Raw genomic sequence first — 21039 nt, forward strand, 5'->3', positions numbered from 1 at the left:
TTCCGTCACGACATAGCACCAGTTATGTTTGTTCCATTGAAATTAGAGCTGTATGAGGAAGTTATTTTGACTTTGTGGCGTTGGAGAACGTTCAGCCAGCCATTTGGTAATTTTAAACGGCACCCTTTAAGCTGTTCTGTTCATGAACCTCGCAGGGCCCCCTGTGAACCATAAATCTACTCCCTGGGGCATTTTATTTCCGGAAAAGTTTGCCCACAAGTGTGATTGCTGTGGCAACCCGAGCCCAACGCCTGAGCCGAAAAGTAAACCCCCCCCCCCTGTTTGTGTACGCCCATCCATAAAGCTGTGAACTGGAGCCCCCTCTTGCTAACAAGCTGCACAATTAGTAATACGTTTAATTGCACTGCTCACCGGAAATCATTTTTGGGGTCACTTTTAGGGCGATTGTCTTTCCCTTTGTCAGTCTTCACAATGCTAATGGGATGTGCCACGGGTAAATTTTCCTTTGTCACTTCCACTGATCATCAGCACCCCCTACGTTGCGTGACTGCTCCTGGAAGTGCAGGTAAGAGCAGTTTAACCACTTCCTAGCAGCTTACCAAGGACGCCTACTTTAGGTTAAGTTTTATTATCCTGCGAAAAGGCTTTGTTATAACAATGGCTGTGTGTTTATGTTGTTCTATGTCTTATGTTCCATGTCTTCGTTTAATATTAAATTACCTGAATTATTGAACGTACACTCAATAGTGAATTCATTTACTGCTCTAGGTCGGACTAGTTAAAACATGAAATCTAATCTCGGCCTTTTGGGCTCTGGAGCCTCATTGAGACGCGTCGTTGTCGTGTGAATTTTTGTGTTGGTTACCTATTGCATTTTATGTTCACAACAGTTTACACTATTTGGGTAGGTTTTCAAATGAAACCAGCGTAATGTATTTCTGCAGTGTTCGGCTAACCCGTTTATTACATTTTTGCTGTTATTTCAACTCAAAATATTGAGTGTATAGCACACACCACAAACCCAGGTGTTACCTTAGGTAGAAAGTGCAAGATACCTTGGTGGGTTAAATGCTCGCTGCTGACATCTGCTGCAGCCTACACGTCTTAAGTTTGCATCTTAATTTGGTCAGATAACCCATCCGTCCAAATGAAATATTCGATTGGGTAATAGTAACACCAGTTATTTAAATTGCTTCAAGGTGATCAATGTGTAGGGCAGAACGCTATATAAAAGTTATTGACGCTGTCTTTCAATGTGCAACCAATCTGACCTTTGTTTCCTTTTTCCCTTGCTCCTAGATAACGGTACATTGTCACACTCAACCCCCCTTCACCCTAACACCACCTCACTGTCATACCCTCACACCCACACCCTCACACACCCTCATCCTCACTTCCCCTCACACCCCCTCCCTCTCACACACACACTCACACCCCCTCACCCTCACACCCCCTCACCCTCACCTTCACACCCTCTCAACCTCTCACCCCTTCACCCTCACACACCCTCGCCCTCACACCCCCTCACCCTCACACCCCCTCACCCTCACACCCCCTCACCCTAACACCCCCTCACCCTCACACACCCTCACCCCCTCACCCTCACCTCCCTCACCCTCACAACCCCTCTCATCCTCACACACCCTCTCATACTCACACACCCTCACACGCCCTCACACGCCCCCGCCCTCACACCCTCTCACCCCCCTCACCCTCACACACCCACACACACCCACACACACCCACACACACCCTCACTCACCCTCACACCCCCTCACAACCCTCATACACCCTCATACACCCTCACACACCCTCACTCTCACTCACCCTCACTCTCACTCACCCTCGCACACCCTCACGAGCATAGCATAACAAAACAAAGCATAGATAAACAATACACAGCATAGCATAACAATAAAAAAACATAGGATAGCAAAATATAGCATAACAAACAAAGCATAGGATAGCAAAACAAAACATAGCATAACAAAACAAAACATAGCATAGCAAAACACAACAAAGCATAGCATAACAAAACACAACAAAACATAGCAGAACGAAACATAGCATAACAAAACATAACATCACAAAACATAGCATAACAAAACACAACAAAACATAGCGTAGCATAACAAAACAAAGCATAGGATAACAAAACTTAACATAGCATATCATAATAAAACAAAGCATAGGATAGCAAAACAAAACATAGCATAGCATAACAAAACATAGCATAGCATAACAAAACATAGCGTAGCATAACAAAACAAAGCATAGGATAACAAAACTTAACATAGCATATCATAATAAAACAAAGCATAGGATAGCAAAACAAAACATAGCATAGCATAACAAAACATAGCATAGCATAGCATAGCATAACAAAACATAGGATAACATAACAAAACATAGCATAACAAAACACAACACAGCATCACAAAACATAGCAAAACACAACAAAACATAGCTTAACAAAACACAACAAAACATAGCATAGCAAAACATATAATAGCATACCAAAGCATAGCATACCAAACACAACAAACAATAGCATAGCATAACAAAACATAACATAGCTAAACAAAGCATAGCATAATAAAACACAACATAGCATAGAAAAGTATAAAATTGCAAAACATAGCATAGCATAACAAAACATAGCATTGCATAACAAAACACAGCATAGCATAGCATAACAAATCAAAAGCATAGGATAGCAAAACATAGCATAGCATACCAAAACAAAACATAGGAAAGCAAAACAAAACATAGCATAGCATACAGCATCACTCAGCACCACCACATCATCACTCAGGGGCACCACAACATCACTATGCGCTACCACAGCATCACTGAACGCCACGGCATCACTCGTTCGCCATCACAACATCACTCAGCGCCACCACAGCATCAATCTGAGCAACCATTCAACAACTGGTTCAAATATGTTCTCTCGATGTTTCAAGCTTTATTACAAATGTAACAAAAAGATGTTAATATTTCACTTCTGTTCTTTGATTTTCGTCACAATAAAATACACTGAACATAATCTTAACAAAAGTTATTTACAAAAGTTTAAGCTATTGCCATTAGAAATTACAATAACTTTTATTTAAGTATTAATTAATTAAAAACATTAAAAGACATTGTTATTTGTAATATCAATACATGTAAGTCACGTAAATACAACATATTGCATTACAAATGCTATCGGTGTCACATTTGCGAAAATTATAACTATTGGCATTGTAAATGACAAAGCTATTAATTTAGCTATTTTCAAAACCAACACAAATAAAAAAATTGTCATTTACAAGACAAATAGCTCAAACTTTCCTAATGCGAGACCTATTGCATTTCCAATGCTTGTTTTCTCGGGTGACTGCATAATGGGTTACTAAATGACTCAATGTTATGGGAAAATATTTCCAATCCCGGGTAATCAAATAACACTTTGGCCCTTTCTAGATGAGGGATGCCGTCTAGATAATCGTGTTTCATTGTTAGTGCTCTGAAAAGGCACAGGTGACGGCAGAACTCCTATTAAATAAATACATTAGACTAAAGCTGGGACAAACATTCCTCCGGGGATAGCGTTGGCAAACCCAAGAATAATTCGTTGCATTCCAGGTTAATAGAGACATCTGCTACTTTAGACGTGAGGGGACATATTTAAATCGACTTCTTCCGTAGTCATGCGCATGAGAGGTATTTTTTTATTGGGAACACAATATTTCGAAAACTTTTTGGTCAAAGAAAAATGGAAAATAAAAGCTTCACTTTTGGAATGTGAGGTTTTCTGTTGTGCAGAATACCTGTATCTATTCTGGGTGGTGGGAAAACGTGTCGATCAGAATCTCGAGGCGGTTGGGCACTGAATACTGAACTTTCCATGTTTAATTTCTTCTTTCCTTGTAAAAAGGGCTTTGCGTGAGCTGGCAGTGGCACTGCAGCTGTATAAGCAGTGCCAGTGATCGTTCGCGCGGGTAGACAGAGGCCAGCCCCTTTGGAGGCGGGCGGGCGGGGCAGTCCTGGTCTGGCACGCCTCCTGGACCAAGGTTGTGTAACAGGCTCCTGTAGCGTCTCGCGCACACGGTTAGCTGTTCAACGACCCAAACAACATATAAATAGCTCGTTTGCAAAATTAACAACTGGCACAAGGGTGGGCTTGGCGAGGCGCAACACTTTAGGGAAGGGCAGGGGCTTGGTGAAAGACATATTCAAGTTTTTAATTTAAGCGTGTGCGGCGAATATTTCACACGATATCAATGCACTTCCATGGGTTGTGGCACGCGCCGTGGATCTACTATCGCAACTGCAAACTACCTCGAGCACAGGGCATGCACTGTGCAACTTGTTGGCATCCTTGTAAATTTCCATTATCAGATGAACTCCAAGCCTGCCCAGACTCTAATACACGGGACGACTTCATTATCAATGAAAGTCACGAAGCGCCGTCCATGAATGAAGCTGTTAACTGCGTCCAATCCACTCACTCGTAGGAGCACTGCGACATTGGATAACACAGTAGAACTTTCCTTCCCCGCAACACGGACCATGTACGTTTCTAAAACATCCCGAGGCTCGCTTAAATAAATCTCTATCGTTTAATACTAGCAATTTTATTGAAAAAGTACCGTTCCGCGCCAGCATCTACATTTACAAACCCAGTAAGTTTGTATTGCTTTAATTATTTTTAACAAAACTGCCTAGCGTCATGTGGACAGTACGGTTTATGTACAGGTTAGACTAAAACAATAGCGTGTGCATAACTTGAATGACAGATGGAAATACATCTTTTTTGGCAACAACCCATCCCATTGTAACTGTGATTAAGCGAGGTGTGGGGTAATGAAATGACACCGTGTGCAGGAATCTCTGTATGCCTTGCCAGTGCCTATTCCAAAAAGCATCACTAATCTATGCATACATGGTTTACCATGTATGGCACATAGCGCAGAACCACACATTCGCATTAGAAAATACAACTTAAAAAAGTTGTTTTCTCGTGCACCCTTACCTGAATCTCGTGAATGCGACTGAAGCCATCCCTGAAAAAAAATTCCACCAGGTTGGTGAGGGTGCTTGGTCCTGGCATATCCCGGAGGCTCTTCACCCGGTTTCTTAACAGAGCCTGTGCCGAGCCCTGCATGTCCGGTGCTGGCTGCTGCGGGGTCTGCCCGTGCTCTCCAGGTAGCAGCTGCCTTTGTTTCGGCCGCAGCAGTATCCCGGTCACCTGCCCATCTCCTTTCCTGTTTTCCAAAGGTAACGCTTTGGGAAGCTGGTGGAAGCCTGCAGCAAGCACGCGCCCCCAGCAGTGGCGGTGCGTCCATTGGGGGCGTTGGGGCGTTGCCCCACTAGCCATGGACGACCCCACACGCCACAAATGCATTTAAAGGCTTTTTAAAAAATGCATCGATGTCTGATAATTAAATCATCTAGCGCACTGCGCTCTACCTGCCTGGAAAAGCCCGACAGAATCGGGCATCGTATAGGACGTGGGCCGTGGGGGGCGGGGCTGAGGTAGAGTGACAGGAGGAGGCAGTGCACAACAGTGCAGTCGGAGACTCAGAGTAGACAGCGCAACAATGCGCATGTAGAATCCAGGAGCCTTACACATTTCTACTTGCCTGCGCATGCGCATAGTAGTAGACCTTCCCTTCCCCCCCCCCTATGGTACTCGAGACACAGGGACTGCCAGGCAGGGACCAGGGGCCCCCGGTCTCCTAATGGGCAGATTGTATCCTGCTCGTAGCCCAATCCTGGCGCAGTGTTGCTGTTAACGCTGCGCCAGGATTGGCTGCTGCAGCAGGATGGTGGCGCGCGTGGGTGACTGTTGGCTGCTCTGCTTAGGGACCGCACTGTATGGCCAATCACCATATGGCTAATTCCAGCCATGTCGAGGTGATTGGCCATTTCTACACTGTCTGTCACGTTACCGTGCGTGGTGCACTGCTGCCTGGCACAACAACAAGTAGTAAAAAGAAAAGAAAGTGAAAGTAGTAAAGTACAGAGAATCACGAACGAACGAAGAAGAGTCTAGTCACAACAAGACAAGTGAGTAGAGAGAGTGACCACCAGCAGTCTGTCTGTTTATTCCAATCGAGTCGAGTCTCCAGTTCGTCGTCGTTGATTGTGTGACAGTGTAAACTAATTGCGAGCTGAGGGAGTCTCTAGTCTAGACTGAGCCACAGACTGTACGGGTCCGGACGGCCACACCACCCACCACCACCATGTAAGTTTTTTCCTGTGCCGCCACTCCAGCACTAGCACTGATGATAAGCCTGGTATAATAATGATAATGCATTCTAGTTTTTAATGTGACATGCATGCTGCCATGCTGTCACGCGCACTGACCTGCTGCTACCTACAGTCAGTCAGTCCCTCAGTCGTAGTGTACGATCATGGCCTCGCCGCTCGGCCTCGCCCTCTCCAATGCTCTGGACATGGGGACCGCAACAAGACCAGTGAGTAGAGAGTGACCACCAGCAGTAGTCTGTTCATTCCACTCGAGTCTCCAGTTCGTCTTCTTCGTTGGTTGTGTGTAAGTGCTGAGGGAGTGTCAGTGTCTAGAGTCTGACTGTGCCAAGACAGTGTGCCTGCCTACTACGGACGGTCGGGTCCGGACCGCCACACACCACCCACCACCACCATGTAAGAATTTTTTTTCCTGGTGCCGCAGTGCCGCCACTCCAGCACTAGCACTGATAAGCCTGGCATAATGATAATGCATTCTTTTTAATGTGACATGCATGCTGTCGCAAGCAAACTGTCGGCGATTATGGTGGTGAGACTGGAATGCACAGCCGAGATTGCTGCAGCCACAGCAGTCCATCCAGACGGCTGCTTGAGGCCCATGGAGTCTGTCTGATAATGTCCCTGCTACTTGGACAGGGTGCAGCCATGTGGAGCCCAGCTCTGTCTCTGATATAATTTTAACGTGGAGCGCGGACATGGGCGCCAAGTGACGTCATGCCATGTGTGACACCTTCGGTGAGTCTGGGCTTTTTAGCCAGCAGCACTTAGAATGCTGGAATTTTTAGAATGATTCCTCTGTTAGCGGAAAACTACAAGTTCATGAATGCAACATGCTGTGGGTTAAAAAGTCGAAAGTATTGCTAATGACATGTGAGCCTTGGCAGTTAAGTAAGAGAGACGTCTATTAAGATTTCCAGGTTAGTGGGGGGTTGGGGAAGGGGCTGGAGCAGGACCTGCTGAGGAGAAGAGAGAAGGCACCAACTCCCCCTGACTCTCCCTCGGGGGGCAGGGCACACGCAAGCTGATGTTAAGATGGATGCTTGTATGTCACGTCATGCACCGGACTCTACCAGCTGAGCGTGCTTTGGTTACCCAGGGAGGGATACCTGTCTAATGAGACACCTGAGACACGGTGCGCCTGTGGCACGTGGAACTCTAAGAATGATGGGGGCAGGGAGAGGACAGTGAAAGAGAGCGGAGGAGCTGACTGAGGGCAGGCACAACGAGCGGGAGAGCAGGGAAACGCAGAGAGAGGAAGGGAGTAATGGAAGAGTGAGGAAGAAGAGAACAGGGATCGAAGAAAGGGGAGGGAAGAGGATGGATCAAGGGGGTGTGGGGAGGGGGGCAGGAAGAAAGTGAGGGGGAGACAGACGGGTGAGAGTGGGAAAGGGGGAATGAATGGGATAGACTAGTGGTGATGGGAGGAGGGCTAAGGAAGATAGATAGGAGAGGGACACAGGAACCACGAAAGGAAAGGACAGACAGAAAGGACAATGTTGTAATGTAAAAAAAAACGGCCCTGTAACCTATGTAGTATGCTGCTGGCCAAACGATTGGTAAATGGTTGCAAAGGATTGGGGTGGACGAAACGTGCCCAACTGTTGGCTTAAACTTTGTATCTGTCTTAGGGATCTATACTCACACAATATCCTAGCAAAGCTCTACCATGCACAACTTAATGGCTGAAATCCAAGAGCAGATCGAATGGAAGTGGTGACATCCAATGTCAGCCACATTCTGTGCCAGGCCACACTGGCATTCCCTTGTCCGTGCGGTCGACATGGCTTTGTGCTGTAGTTATCCCCTTGCACACACAACAAATGTGTTCTCTATGCTGCGTTACTTGAATAATGATTAAATCATCTGCACTTATGTGTACGCTGCCCTTAAGTCTGTGTTGCCATTAGGAAAATATTGCCATTAGCCAACAGTAGGCGGGACCTGAAATTAATTTAGTGCACTGTTATGTGAGCAGTTAATATTCCGTGAAACAACCGTGCCCTGCTCACCCTGTTCACTTAAATAGTGAGTGTGGCAAAGCAGGCCTTTTGGAAATGAAATAATGATGGCTATTCGTCTAAGAAAATAAAATCTGTCACACTGAAGCCTGACATGAAAGATGTACGAAGCCCTTGGCTGTGAACTGAGGGAAGAGACTAGACCAGCGGGTCTTTGAGTGATGCTGGTCTTGTGCTGCTACAGACAATGCAATGGCACAGTGTGGTTTGCTTGATATTGCTAATTATAAACCCCCTAGGTGTGCTTCTATTACATATTGATGCACTAAGAATTAGTACACATTAGAGAGCTTTACATAATAACATTCTTGAAGCATATATTGTGGAGGAGTTTAAATACTGGAGTATTTTAAAAGGGGAAGCAAATATTTCACATACTCTAGGGAAGGATAGTATTACTTACACAGATTTACACAGCTAATCTGTGAAAATGCCTAAGTGGCATTGCAACCAACTGAGTCTGAGTATGTTAATGTGCCACTGTCTGCCACCACCGTGAAGCGCCGCAGCTGAAAGGCGAGCACAACAGGCCATAACACAGTGTTGATACCAATCATCCAATATCAATGATGGGCTTCTCTCCCAACCATATTATAAGTATCCTGCTACTATCTCCCCAGAGGGCTCCATCAAGTGTGATCTAATGTTTACCCTTGTAAAATGGACCGATGGTTTTGAAATAAAGAGATTGTCCTCTAAGTAGAGCATAGAAGTATGTTGTAGAGTGCTCCTGTAACAAGCATTGGAAATGCAATAGGTCTTGCATTAGAAAAGTTGGAGCTATTGGTCTTGTAAATGACAATTTTTTTATTTTTGTTTTGGTTTTGAAAATAGCTAAATTAATATCTTTGTCATTTACAATGCCAATAGTTATAACTTTCGCAAATGTGACACCTATAGCATTTGTAATGCAACATGATTTGTATTTACGTGACTTAGATGTATTTATATTACAAATAACAATGGCTTTTAATTTTTTAAGTAATTAATACTTAAATAAAAGTGATTGTAATTTATAATGGCAGTAGCTTAAACTTTTGTAAAAAACGTTTGTGAAGATTATGTTCAGTGTATTTTATTGTGACGAAAAGCCAAGAACAGAAGTGAAATATTAACATCTTTTTGTGACATTTGTAATAAATCTTGAAACATTGAGAGAACATAATTGAACCAGTTGTTGTTGAATGGTTGCACAGATTGATGCTGTGATGGCGCAGTGGTGCTGAGTGATGTTGTGGTGGTGCTGAGTGATGCTGTGGTGGTGCTTAGTGATGCTGTGGTGGTGCTGAGTGATGCTGTGGTGGTGCTGAGTGGGAGATGGGGAGAGGGAGAAAAAGGAGAGCATGGGGAGGGTAAAGAGAGAGAGAGAGAGGAGAGAGAGGGGGGAGAGATGAGAGAGAGAGGGGGAGAGAGAGACAGAGACGGGGAGAGAGGAGAGGGAAAGGGAGAGAGGGAGAGGGAAGTGAGGGAAAGGGAGACGGGGAGAGAGGAGAGGGAAGAGAGGGAAAGGGAGAGAGGGAGAGGGAAGTGAGGGAAAGGGAGAGAGAAAGTGAGAGAGGGTAGAGGGAGAGAGGGAGGGTAAGAAGAAAGGGGGAGGACGAGAGCAAATGACGGAGGGTGGAGAGAGGGGAGGGAGGGAGAGAGAGAGGAGAGCAGGCAGAGGGGGAGATGGGGAGAGGAAGAAAAAGGAGAGCAGGGGGAGGTAAAGAGGGAGAGAGGAGAGGGGGTAGAAGAGAGAGAGAGGGAGAGGGTGAGAGGGGAGAGAGGAGAGAGGGAGAGGGAGAGGGAAGTGAGGGAAAGGGAGAGAGGTAGACGGAGAGAGGGAGAGTGAGAGAGTGAGGGGAGGGAGGGAGAGGGAGGACGAGAGGGAAGGAGGGAGAGGAGGGGCGATAGAAGGCAGAAACTGCCTGAGAAACAGACACAAAGAAGGAGTAAGAGAGAAAGGATGGCAGGCTTTGAGGAAGAAGAGTGCCGCAGACAGAGATCATGCGGTAAGAAACAGGAAGGGCAAAGGCAGATATGAAAGACAACGATCCACCGAGCAGGTCAAGCCACGGAGAGGCACAGGCATAGAGCAGGCAGAGCACGGGGAGAGGAGGGGCACAGAGAGACTGAAGGGCAGTGGCAGCTAGATTGTAGGTGCTATGAAAGAAGGAGATAGTGAGTCTGAAAAAGGTACGAGTGGGCCAGAGAGATTGCGAGAGAGAAAGACGAGAGCAGACAATATGAATGAAAGGGAGAGAAACAGTAAGACAAACTGGAGGGAGACAACAAGAAGTAGGGGAAAAATGAATGCATGTTGTCCAAAGGGGAGCGTTATGTAGGAGAGTAGGGTCTGCTTTCCTATGGTCACCCCATTTTTTTGCTTTTTGCTTTACTGGTTTACGACTTAGAAAAGCTGTGGTCCTTCTAATCAGACCCACAGCCCACCTGTTCTCTCTCTAAATTCACACAATGTACTTTAGGTGCATTGCCAATTGGGTATTGGGTCACTCTTGTGAGTCCCTGTATAGTGTACCATAGGTACCCAGGGCTAGGTGCACCAGGGGCTGCAGCATGTATTATGCCACCCCTTGCTGGCCATTCAAATGAGCTGTTGCAGCTATATTGCTGTCATGCACAAGATATATGTATTTGTGCTGAAATTTGATATTGTTGCACCAAATCTTATACATTGTACTTTGACTATTGATAGGCTTCTTTCATATTGGTAAGGACAGCATCGGCAAGATGAATACGGTACAACAATTAATTACATGGTCTTTCCATGCACGCCCACTGGAAGATAAACTACAGATAAAGAGGTTAGGACCTGATCGGCCTGACGTACAACTCCAACAAGTTACCCAGGACAGAGGAAAATCTTACAATCGTACATTCTCAAACACCTGGTACACAAAAGCTGATTGGCTTACAGGGTACCCTTCAAGAAACAGACTGTTCTGCTTCCCCTGCTTGCTGTTTAATGGTGACTTTCCTTAGACAAGAGAAGGAGTGATAGACATGAAGCATCTGTCTGAAAAAATAAAGAAGCATGCACACACAAGAAAGCATATGGAAAACGTTACAAGACTGGGAATGTTGGGAGACGCACCGATTGAGCACCACATAAGCAATGCATATCGCCAAACAATACAGAAACACAATGAAACAGTTGATAGGAATAGACACATACTATCAAAAATAATTAATTGCATTTGTTTCTGTGGTGCTTTCGAACTGGCATTGCGAGGCCATGATGAATCGGAAGGTTCCACAAATCCTGGAATATTCATGGGTCTTGTAGATTTAGTAGCAGGCATAGACAAGGAAATCGAAGCACATTTAGCAAGTGCTACAGTCTTTAAGGGCACTTCTAAAACGATACAAAATGAACTCCTGGAGTGTATGCTAGAAATAATGAGAAGCCATATTGTCCAAGAGTTGCAAAACACAGACTTTGTGGCTATTGAGGCTGATGACACCACTGATGTGGCCACACAAACGCAGTCCGTATTAGTCTTTCGGTACCTGGACAATGGCTATAATGTTGTGGAGAGGTTCTATGGTTTCACTCATTTAAAAACTCCACTGCAGAAACCATTACTGCAGCTATACTGTGTCAACTCAACTTCATTTTTCCAGAGCTGCAGCAAAGAACAAAAGTTATTGCACAAAGCTATGATGGTGCGTCCGTAATGAGTGGAAGCCATGGTGGCGTTCAGAAAAGAATTAGCGATGTCTACCCGAATGCTCATTATGTGCACTGTCACGCCCACCAACTTAATCTTATTATGCAACAGGCAGTATCAAAGATCTCCAAGACACACATTTTCTTTCAGGATGTAGGAGGCATGGCAGCATTCTTCTCACGTTCCCCAAAAAGAATGGAAGCACTTAAGGAGATTGTGGACAAAAGGGTTCCGAGGGGAGCCTCAACTCGTTGGAACTATAACATACGTACAGTCCAACTAATATTTCAATATAGGGAGGACCTTGTGCAATGTTTTGAAGCCATAGAAGCCAATGAAACCTTTGATTTCAAAAGTCACAGTGAAGCCCCTGGCTTTGCTAGAACACTAAAAGATAGGGAGTTTCAGTTCTTTCTGTTTTTATTTGAAAAGATAATGTCAAATGTCGAGACTTTATACAATCAGTTGCAAGGACGAGACGTAGATACAGTCTTTGTGAAAAGATGTACCTCAGACTTTGTCGCAAGCATAAACAAAGTGAGAGATGAGGTTGACAATTTAGACAGCCAACTGCCAGAGTCTTCAACTTTTTCAAACCACAGGAAAAACATCACCACTCTGGTCTAAAGTGCAAAAGAGATCTGTGACATTGTAATTGCGCAGGCACAAGAGCGTTTTGCTTTCACAAAACATTTGGGGAGTGCCGCATTATTGGAAAGTAAATACTTTAAAAATGTAATGAATCCTTCCCTGAGCATGCTCTGCATGAGGCTGTGGAAGCTTATTCGATGCTCAACCAAGAGGACCTGAAAAGTGAGTTGGCAGTAATGTACTCAATGCCTGTGTACCAGAAGGCCAAAGATGGCAGGTCTTTGCTGTCTTTAATTCATGAACTTAATATGGAAAAGACATTTACAGAGACAGTAGCTTTAATAAAAATTGTCATTACAACTCCTATGACAACCTCAGAGGCAGAACGATCTTTTTCCGCCTTAAAGAGGATTAAGACATTTCTGAGGAACACCATGCTTCAGGAAAGACTCAATGCGTTGGCAATGCTCTCTATAGAGAGCAAGCTTGTTCAAAATATTGCTGACTTTAGCGTTCAAGTAATTGAAAAATTTGCTGCGCTTAAAGACAGACGTGCTGAATTTAGATACAAAAAGTAAATATGTTGAATGATGATAGTTTGTGACCTGTTTAGTTGGTTCTTTTGTTGTTTGTAGTTTAAATCAAAAAAGTTGTTTGTTTTGTTGTTTGCAAAATCAATCTGTGAGGTTCTCAGCATTGTATCTTGAAGTCTGTTATGAAGCTCTGTTGTTATACTGAATAAGCAGCTACCTAGTATGTTATATTACAGCTCTTTAATAATGTAATACCTGCACTTTCACAATTGCTTTATTAACCTTCCTGCTTTCTCAAATTTGCTTGGAAATGCTCAATTTTTCCACTATTTTTTCAAAATTTTCTCGGGGGGAAATCCCCCCGAACCCTCCTTGGGGGGTTTGGGCTCGCTCGCTACGCTCGCTCGCTACGGTGCAGTATGATTATCAGTTTCTGCCCCACCACTTTCAAATGTCACCAGCCGCCACTGGCCCCCAGCAAACACCGGGGTCGACAGCGGGCAGCCAGCAGGAGGAGTTCCTCGAGATGTGGGAGAAAACAGCCATTTCCAAACGCTGACAAACTTCAGGGTTTGGTTCCTCAAGCTGCTTTGCTTTAATGCCTCTCTCCCTCTTATATGCCAAGGCCAGACTAATGCAAGCACTTCCTCCAAACACCCCTGCTTTGCCAGGGCATCAGTTTACACACCATCATTTAACACTCCCTCCCCCAAAGGCTGGAAAAGGGGTGGGGGTCTGGAGACTGGTACGAGAGGCGAATAAAAAGGGAGGACATTTTGACTCAGCTCTGATCAAGCACTACTTAAGAACGCAATGTGAAGTGTTACTGTAAATGCAAAGCTCTTTCCTCCATGCAGACAGACGCTGCACTTAGCAGGATTCGTGCCGCTGGAGGTCTATAGGGGAGCCTGGAACACTCTATTCTTATGTGATTTGGAAAATAAAAAACGATTTACAATACATGTTTAAAGGTAATTAGTGTCATTTTTTGCAAAAACTCTGCGCGTTCACCCCTCTGCACCTAATCTTGCATCCAGTTATAAAACACAAATACTTATTTCTTGCCCAAACACCTTTATGTGCTATACATATTATGTTACATTAAGGATGTTTTGTAAAGCGTGGAACCTGTGGGTGCCGAATGGCAGAATGTATATAGGTAACATTACACCCACGAGCGAGGAAATCGAGTTCTTGAATTTAGGGAGATAAAAAGAGTGGCTAACCGGAGTTCGTGATTTATGGGGACCACTAGGTGTCTCCACCGGGTCTACCTGCTTGTTGCACAGTACACCACCGCGGCCCAGGGAGCAATACCGAATGACCCTCACCGGCTAAACGGCAACGCGGCTCTGTGAGCGTAAGAGAGCCTGGGCACTGCCATGCGATCAGCCGCCCCCCCAAATCCCCCCTCCTCCGCCCCCTTTTCCCGGTTGGAGTCTTGGTCGGCGCCTGAGTTGCGGCGCAGAGGACCGTGACATCCGAGGGTCACAGGGTGGAGTGAGCGCAGGCGAAATTGCAAGGTTCCCATGCTGGTATGCAATATGTCATATAACAGGTATTTTTTTAGCTCCCTGTGCTACGCTGTTCCAGTGCGCATGCGTGCCACTGTAAGCATGTGCACTGTGCAATTTGCTATGGTAGCTGCGTTTTGAAGTTACCCGCGGCAGCAGTCCTCTCCCCGTCGTAGTGTTCCCTGAACTCCTACCTCGAGTGGCCAGGAGAGCGTTTGTCTGGCTATGGAGCCCTAGTCTGTGACACCGGAGCTCGTAGAAGGACGAGAATACACGGGGCTGGAGTTCGAGCTGTATAAAAATGCAAAGAAACAAAGCCTGTTACTTTTCAGAAAATGCATTATCACACTGTGGCAGCAAAAGTAATTTGCAACTTTAAGGAACTGGAAGAGTGGAGATGCAGAGGCTCTAGGGACAAAGACAGCAAAGCCTCATTATCAAGTAAATGGTCTTTTAAAGACCTGTGAAATACTCTGGTGCGGCTGTGATAAGACGCCAGACCAGCCAGCCTACAGCAGCTCAAGAACTGTCAGTGGCTTTCACCTTGGGGGTGCCCAGTAGGGGCTATCTCACAGGGAAAAACAGGACGGGTTCCCAAAGCAAGCGCCTTGAGACCCTTTGTGGTGATTAGTGCGCTATATAAGAAGCCACACATTTACATTTACATTTGTGTGTGCGTGGGTGGGTGGAAGCTGTCTCAGCCTGTCCTGACACAAACGATTGGGGGGGTGGCGCTGGGGGCTGAAGATCTTTGAGCCCTCTGGACATTGCGCGCCTGACTGCTAGCGTACATGTGGGTCAGTTGATGGAGCACTAGCCTGTGCCACCAGAGATTTTAGAAGGGCAAGTCTGCGTGGGGCTTGCTGCATGGACCAAAAATGCAGCACGCTGCATGGACCAGAAACCCAGAGGGGGGAGAGGCTACTACAGGTACTGCCTGCAAGCATGGGGATGTACAATCTACAGACACGTTTTAAGGCATGGGCAAAGTGGGCCCTGGCCCATGGCCCCAGGTTTTTTAGTCGGCCCCCTGAAAGAGGCAGCTCAGTTCTGCAGGGAGGCTTGCCCTGATGAACTTTAATAATTTTTAGCTTGTTTTAAATACTGTTTTTATTTAATTTATTTGTAATGTGCATGATGTGTGAGAGGCTGCTGCAAGTGGTGGGGGAGGTGCCCTCGCGCACTTGGTGCAATAAACACTTAGGACACCAGTTATGATTGCTGCGTGGTCCCAGCTAACTTCCTCAGCCAGTGCTAACGTAACATCTCCGACGCGGGTAGACTGCACCACTACCCCGCGTCAGAGAAAACTACATTCCTTCTAACCTTTATTAAACAACAATCAAACAATGATCATTTAGATCTGTTACCAGTCACTAGAATTCCAGTTCCAGGTTCGTCACACCATGAAGTCGGCCAGCCGGGAGGATGGAGCTGGGTTTCTTCTCAGGCCATACCTAGAGTGTTCTCCCCGTGATGATGGCAATGATGAGGTCATTCCCTGCGAGGCTTCACTCTCCTGGGATCTCGCAGGGGAACTAGGCAGACTTCCAGCTGACGTTCCCAGAAGTGAAGGTGAGTCCTGGTCTGATCGGTTCTCATCTTCGGTGGGTGTCGTTCCGTGGCCATCATCAGAGCCCTAGTTCACCGCTGGTTGACGTGGTCTGGCGTCCAGGCATTCTGATGCTTGCAGGTCCAGAGTTCCGGCATGCACCTTCTTAAAAGAATGAGATGTTGCGAGTGACTTCTTCTGTTCCTCACCTGGCTGTTACCAGGGTGCCGGTTCTGCGGATGATTGTCCAAGGCCTGTGCTCTAATGGAAGCCGGAACTTGCTTCCAGGGTATCTGTCCTTGATATAGACTCTGTCTCTGACTTGAATGGCAGACATCCGGGCCCATCGGTTGGCACTGACTTGGTCATTGGAATTAGTCCGGTTGGATAGGGTCTTTCCTGCGTCAACCTGAGAGTGGGTCCAGCTTGGGTGATGCAGGATGGTGTCTCTCACTACTCCGCCCATGCTCGCCAGTCCCGGAGATGCCTCGGTTGTGAGATCGGGCGTCAAACGGTATTCTCTCAGGAAGCTGTATATGGCCCTCCCGAGCGGTGATCCATCTGCATGCGCAAGACGTATTACTTTGTTGAGAGTACGCATGAACCTCTCTACTTCCCCATTTGCCTGAGGCCAGCGCAGGGTCACTTTCTGGTGCTGAATTCCCCAGGTCTTGAGATAGTCCGCAAACTCTTGTCCATGGAAGGGTGGACCGTTGTCTGTCGTCACCACTTCGAATATGCCGTGGGTGGCAATGGTCTTCTCAAACTTGGTAATGACCTACGTGGCTGTCTGACTTCCCATTATTTCAACCTCAGGGTACTTTGTGAAGTCATCAATGATTACCAGTGCATAGCGTCCATCTGGGAGGTGTCTGAAGTCTACACTCACACACTCCCATGGTCGTTGGGGGTTTTCTTCCGTGATGACATTATGGGGGCGATCCGGTTGGCGCGCTGCTTGGCACCATGAGCATGTTCTGACTGTTTGGTCACCCAGTGTGTCCATCCCTGGGAACCACACTTTGTCTCTAAGCCGCTCTTGGTCTTTACCATGCTTTGATGTCCCCGGTGTGCAAGGTCCACCGCTTGTTGAGCCAGGCTTGATGGTAGCACTAGTCGTTGCCCTCGGAGCAGACAACCCCGGCTGTCGACCGAAAGTTCATCCTTAACCCGCACCATTGACTCCAAGATGGTCTTTGCTTGCTTCATTCGTCGGGCCATGTTGGACTGAATGGGGTGCTAGTCACTCGATTGGACTGCTTTTACGGCCAGTTGCAGGCATTCATCATTCCGGGTTATTTCTACAATGGTCTCCAGACTCATAGGCAGTGGTCGGGATCTTTCCGATACAAAACGGACATATTCTTCAGTGTCTTCGGCATCCTCTTCTTTCGCTTTAGTGGCCGACCTGGGATGCCTCGAGAGGTAGTCCTCTGGATTGTATGAGCCCGGCTTGTATTCCACTCGATAGTCATATCCCTGCAGTTGAAGGATCCATTTTCAATTCTCGATAGAGGTTTGGACGCTGATCCTTGAAACAGGGGGATAAGGGGCTTGTGGTCGTTAGAACTGGGGGTCTCTAGTTGGCAGAGGTAGGTACCACTGTCAAAATAGGGACCCTTGATTCTAGTCAGGGTAAGGAGGAAACCCTCTGAGATAACCCCTGCTCACCCTCTAGGTAGCTTGGCACGAGCAGTCAAGGCTAATCAGAAGGCAATGTGTAAAGTATTTGTACCAACACTCACAGTAACACAGTGAAAACACCACAAACTGACTCCACAACAGTTTAGAAAAATAAAGGTATTTAATCTAAACTACACAAGACCAAAACGACAAAAATCCAACATACACAGTTCAAGAATGTGGTTTTAAAAGAGTTCTTAAGGTTGTAAGGTAAGTTCTGTAGGTTGCAATAAAATAATCCACAGATGCGGGAAAAGTTCACAGTTGCGTCACGTTTACTCACAGTACCTTTTAGTTGCGACAAAGTTGCAGAAGCTGGTGCGGTTGAAAACAAGCGATGCGTTGCTCCTGAGACCCTGGGGAGGTGATGCGACAGCTCCGCTGCAGCAGCGGGCGTGTTGCGATGAATCCGGTCTGTATGGGAAGGAAGGCCATTTGTATGGATTCCGGTGCATAGGTTCCATAGGAAGTTTGTTCTCGCAAAGGCACAATGCGACGATACTTGGAGTTGCGACGATCTCCGGGGCGACGATGCGACGATGCGCGGACCAGCGGTGATCTTCTCTCTCGCAGCTCCTCGACGCGATGGTTTCTGCGACGACAATCGCAGCGACGTGATGCGATCCGCAAGCAAGCAGTGCGGCAATCTCACGCAGCGACGACAGGCTCTGTGACGACACTTGCAGCAATGTTAGGCTTCCTGCACCGATCGTGTGTGTCCCGCAAACGAAGGATGCGACGGCTCTGACAGCGGCAACAGGCGCTGCGACAATCTCGACCTTCGAAGCGGCGGGAAACTTCTCTCACTGTCTGGGATGCGCTCCGCAGCGAGCGATGCGATACTTTTCAATTGCAAAAGTCTCTCAAGCTTAGGTTCAAGCTTCCCAGCACAGGTACAACTTTCAGAGGCCCCACAACTGGATCAAGCACTCTAGGAAGGACAGAACTCTCTCAGCAGAGTTCAGAGAAGTTGGGGGTGAAGTCCTTTTGTTCCTGGGACTTCAGAACAGGGAGCCAGCTCCTCTCAGGCCCTTGGAGATTCCTTCAAGACAGGGGACACAGCACAACAGCAAAGTCCTTCCCCTCTCCTTGGCAGCAAAGCAACAGGTCAGTCCAGCAGAGCAACAGCAGTACAGTCTTCCTTCTTCAGATTCAGCTTTCTACTTGGCAGAGGTTCCTTCTTGATTCCAGGATGATCTAATTTTCTGTTGTCAGGGGTCCTGTACTTATACCCCTAAAAGTCTTTGTTCTCTTTGTGCAAGTGGGCCCTGAGCCCGGTCGGAACAAGTTCTGGGTGTCTCCTGAGTACTTTTTTTTCCTGGCTGCTCCTTTCCTTTCAGAGTGAGATGCAGGGTCATCAGCCGCCCAGCAGGAGGTGGAGCCAGCATTGTGGAAGGCAGGCACAGCCCTATTCAGGCCCAGGTGCTAACTCCTCCCACCACTCCAGTTGCAAATGCAGTCATTCAGCCTAGGGCTGACTCAGCCAGCCTCCTGGGGAATCCCCAGCCCCTGTCACTCTCAAACCAGACAGTCAATACACAAACAGGCCAAGGCACACAGAAGGGTCAGAAAAGAGAACAGCAACTTTCTAAAAGTGCTGTTCTCAAACACAGGATTTAAAAACAACCGTTCCTAAAAGATGTGTTATTAAATTCTGAGTTCAGGGATACTAGATACTTATGTCCTATCTTGTTCCTATGGGAAGACATGCTGGAAGCCACTGTAGCCAGCATCCCCCATGTTAACCTATGGAGCAAGATAGCCTTACAATAGTGAAAAAAACAAAAATGGCTGTAATTCACTACCAGGGCATGTCACCTGCACCAGTACATGCTCTACCTTTCACATACACTGCACCCTGCCCAGGGGGGTACCTTGGGCCTTCCATAGGGGTGACTAATGTGCACAAAAAGGGAAGGGTTAGGCCTGGTCAGTGGTGACACTGACCAGGAGGACACGGCAGTTCCTAGACTGCACACAGGCACTGCAGTGGCAGCCCGAGGCACCATTTTAGGGCTACTCATGTGGGTGGCACAATCAGTGCTGCAGGCCCACTAGTAGCATTTGTCATCACCAGCCCTGGTACACCCAGTGCACTTTACTAGGGACTTCAGGGTGATACAAATATGCCAATCATGTATATCCAATCATGATAACAATTTACACAGAGAGCATATGCACTTTAGCACTGATCAGCAGTGATAAAGTGCGCAGAGTCCTATTGCCAACAGCCACAGGTCAGGAAAAATAATGGAGGAAGAAGCAAAAAGTTTGGGGATGACCCTGCAAAAAGGGCCAGTTCCAACAGGGGGATAAGGGGCTTGTGGTCTGTGGACACTGTGAACGGATGGCCGTACACGTAGACGTGGAAGGCCAACAGGCCCAGTGGATGGCAATTGTCCTGTTCCGTGTCCGTCAAGGAGCGGCTCGCGTATGCTATCGGGCTCACTCTCCATTCCCTTGCAACTGGGTGATCACAGCTCCGAGCCCATATGGGCTGGTGTCCACAGCGACGTTGGTGGATCGGGTCGGGTTGAAGTATGACAGTGTCGTATCTGCCGACAGGGCTGGTTTAGTATCCTTGAAGGCCTGCTCCTGTTCGGGCCCCATTGCCACGTGATGGAGGATTTCAGCAGTTCCCTGAGGGGCTTCGTGAGGTTGGACAAATCTGGGACGAAACATCTGCAAAAGTTCACCATTCCCAGGAAACTTCTTATTTCCGAGATATTGGGTGGTGCAGGGGGCTCTTGTACGTCTAGTACCTTGTCGGGGTCTGGCGCCACTCCTTGGTCTGAGAATGTGTAGCCAAAGAAGCTGATCTTGTTATTTAAAAATTGGCACTTCTTTCTGTGTAAAGTTAGTCCGGACTCTTTGATCCTCTGGAGAACCCCACGAAGTCTCCGATGATGATCTTCTACCGATGACGCGTAGATAAGTAGTTCGTCACTTACATTTAGGACCCCTGGAAGCCCGCTTAGGACTTCACAGATGGTGTTTTGAAACACCTCCGCGGCACTCGAGATACCGAAATTGAGGCGTCGGTATCTCCTGAGACCGACGTGCATAGAGAAGGTGGTGATGTATTGAGAGTTCGGGTGTAGTGGTAGTTGGTGATAGCCGGACCGGAGGTCCATCTTCGAGAACCACTTTGCCTCGTTCAGTTCTCCCAATATGTTGTGGAAGTCGGGGTTAGGTGACGTTCCCTTTTCACAGTGGCATTTGGGAGGCGCATGTCCACGCAGATGCTGACTTGCCCTG

General features: G+C 46.9%; 1 protein-coding gene across 2 annotated transcripts in view; it reads right to left on the reverse strand.

Annotated features, from left to right (window-relative positions):
- Window positions 1-13653, reverse strand: part of CYP27C1 (cytochrome P450 family 27 subfamily C member 1) — a 252242-nt gene extending 238589 nt beyond the window's left edge. The window contains exons 1-2 of one of the 2 annotated variants that reach the window (XM_086957150.1): window positions 13514-13653; window positions 4982-5279 (exon numbers count right to left, since the gene is read on the reverse strand). In XM_086957150.1, coding sequence (XP_086813276.1) covers window positions 4982-5279; window positions 13514-13578 — 363 coding nt within the window. In that variant the 5' untranslated portion in view covers window positions 13579-13653. Of the gene's footprint in view, window positions 1-4981; window positions 5280-13513 lie in introns of those variants that run through there. The other variant, XM_086957149.1, reaches the window with a different exon arrangement.
- Between the last annotated feature and the right edge of the window lie 7386 nt (window positions 13654-21039).

Source organism: Lissotriton vulgaris, chromosome 2_1 (genome assembly GCF_964263255.1).
Source record: "Lissotriton vulgaris chromosome 2_1, aLisVul1.2, whole genome shotgun sequence".
NCBI classification, from domain to species: domain Eukaryota; kingdom Metazoa; phylum Chordata; class Amphibia; order Caudata; family Salamandridae; genus Lissotriton; species Lissotriton vulgaris.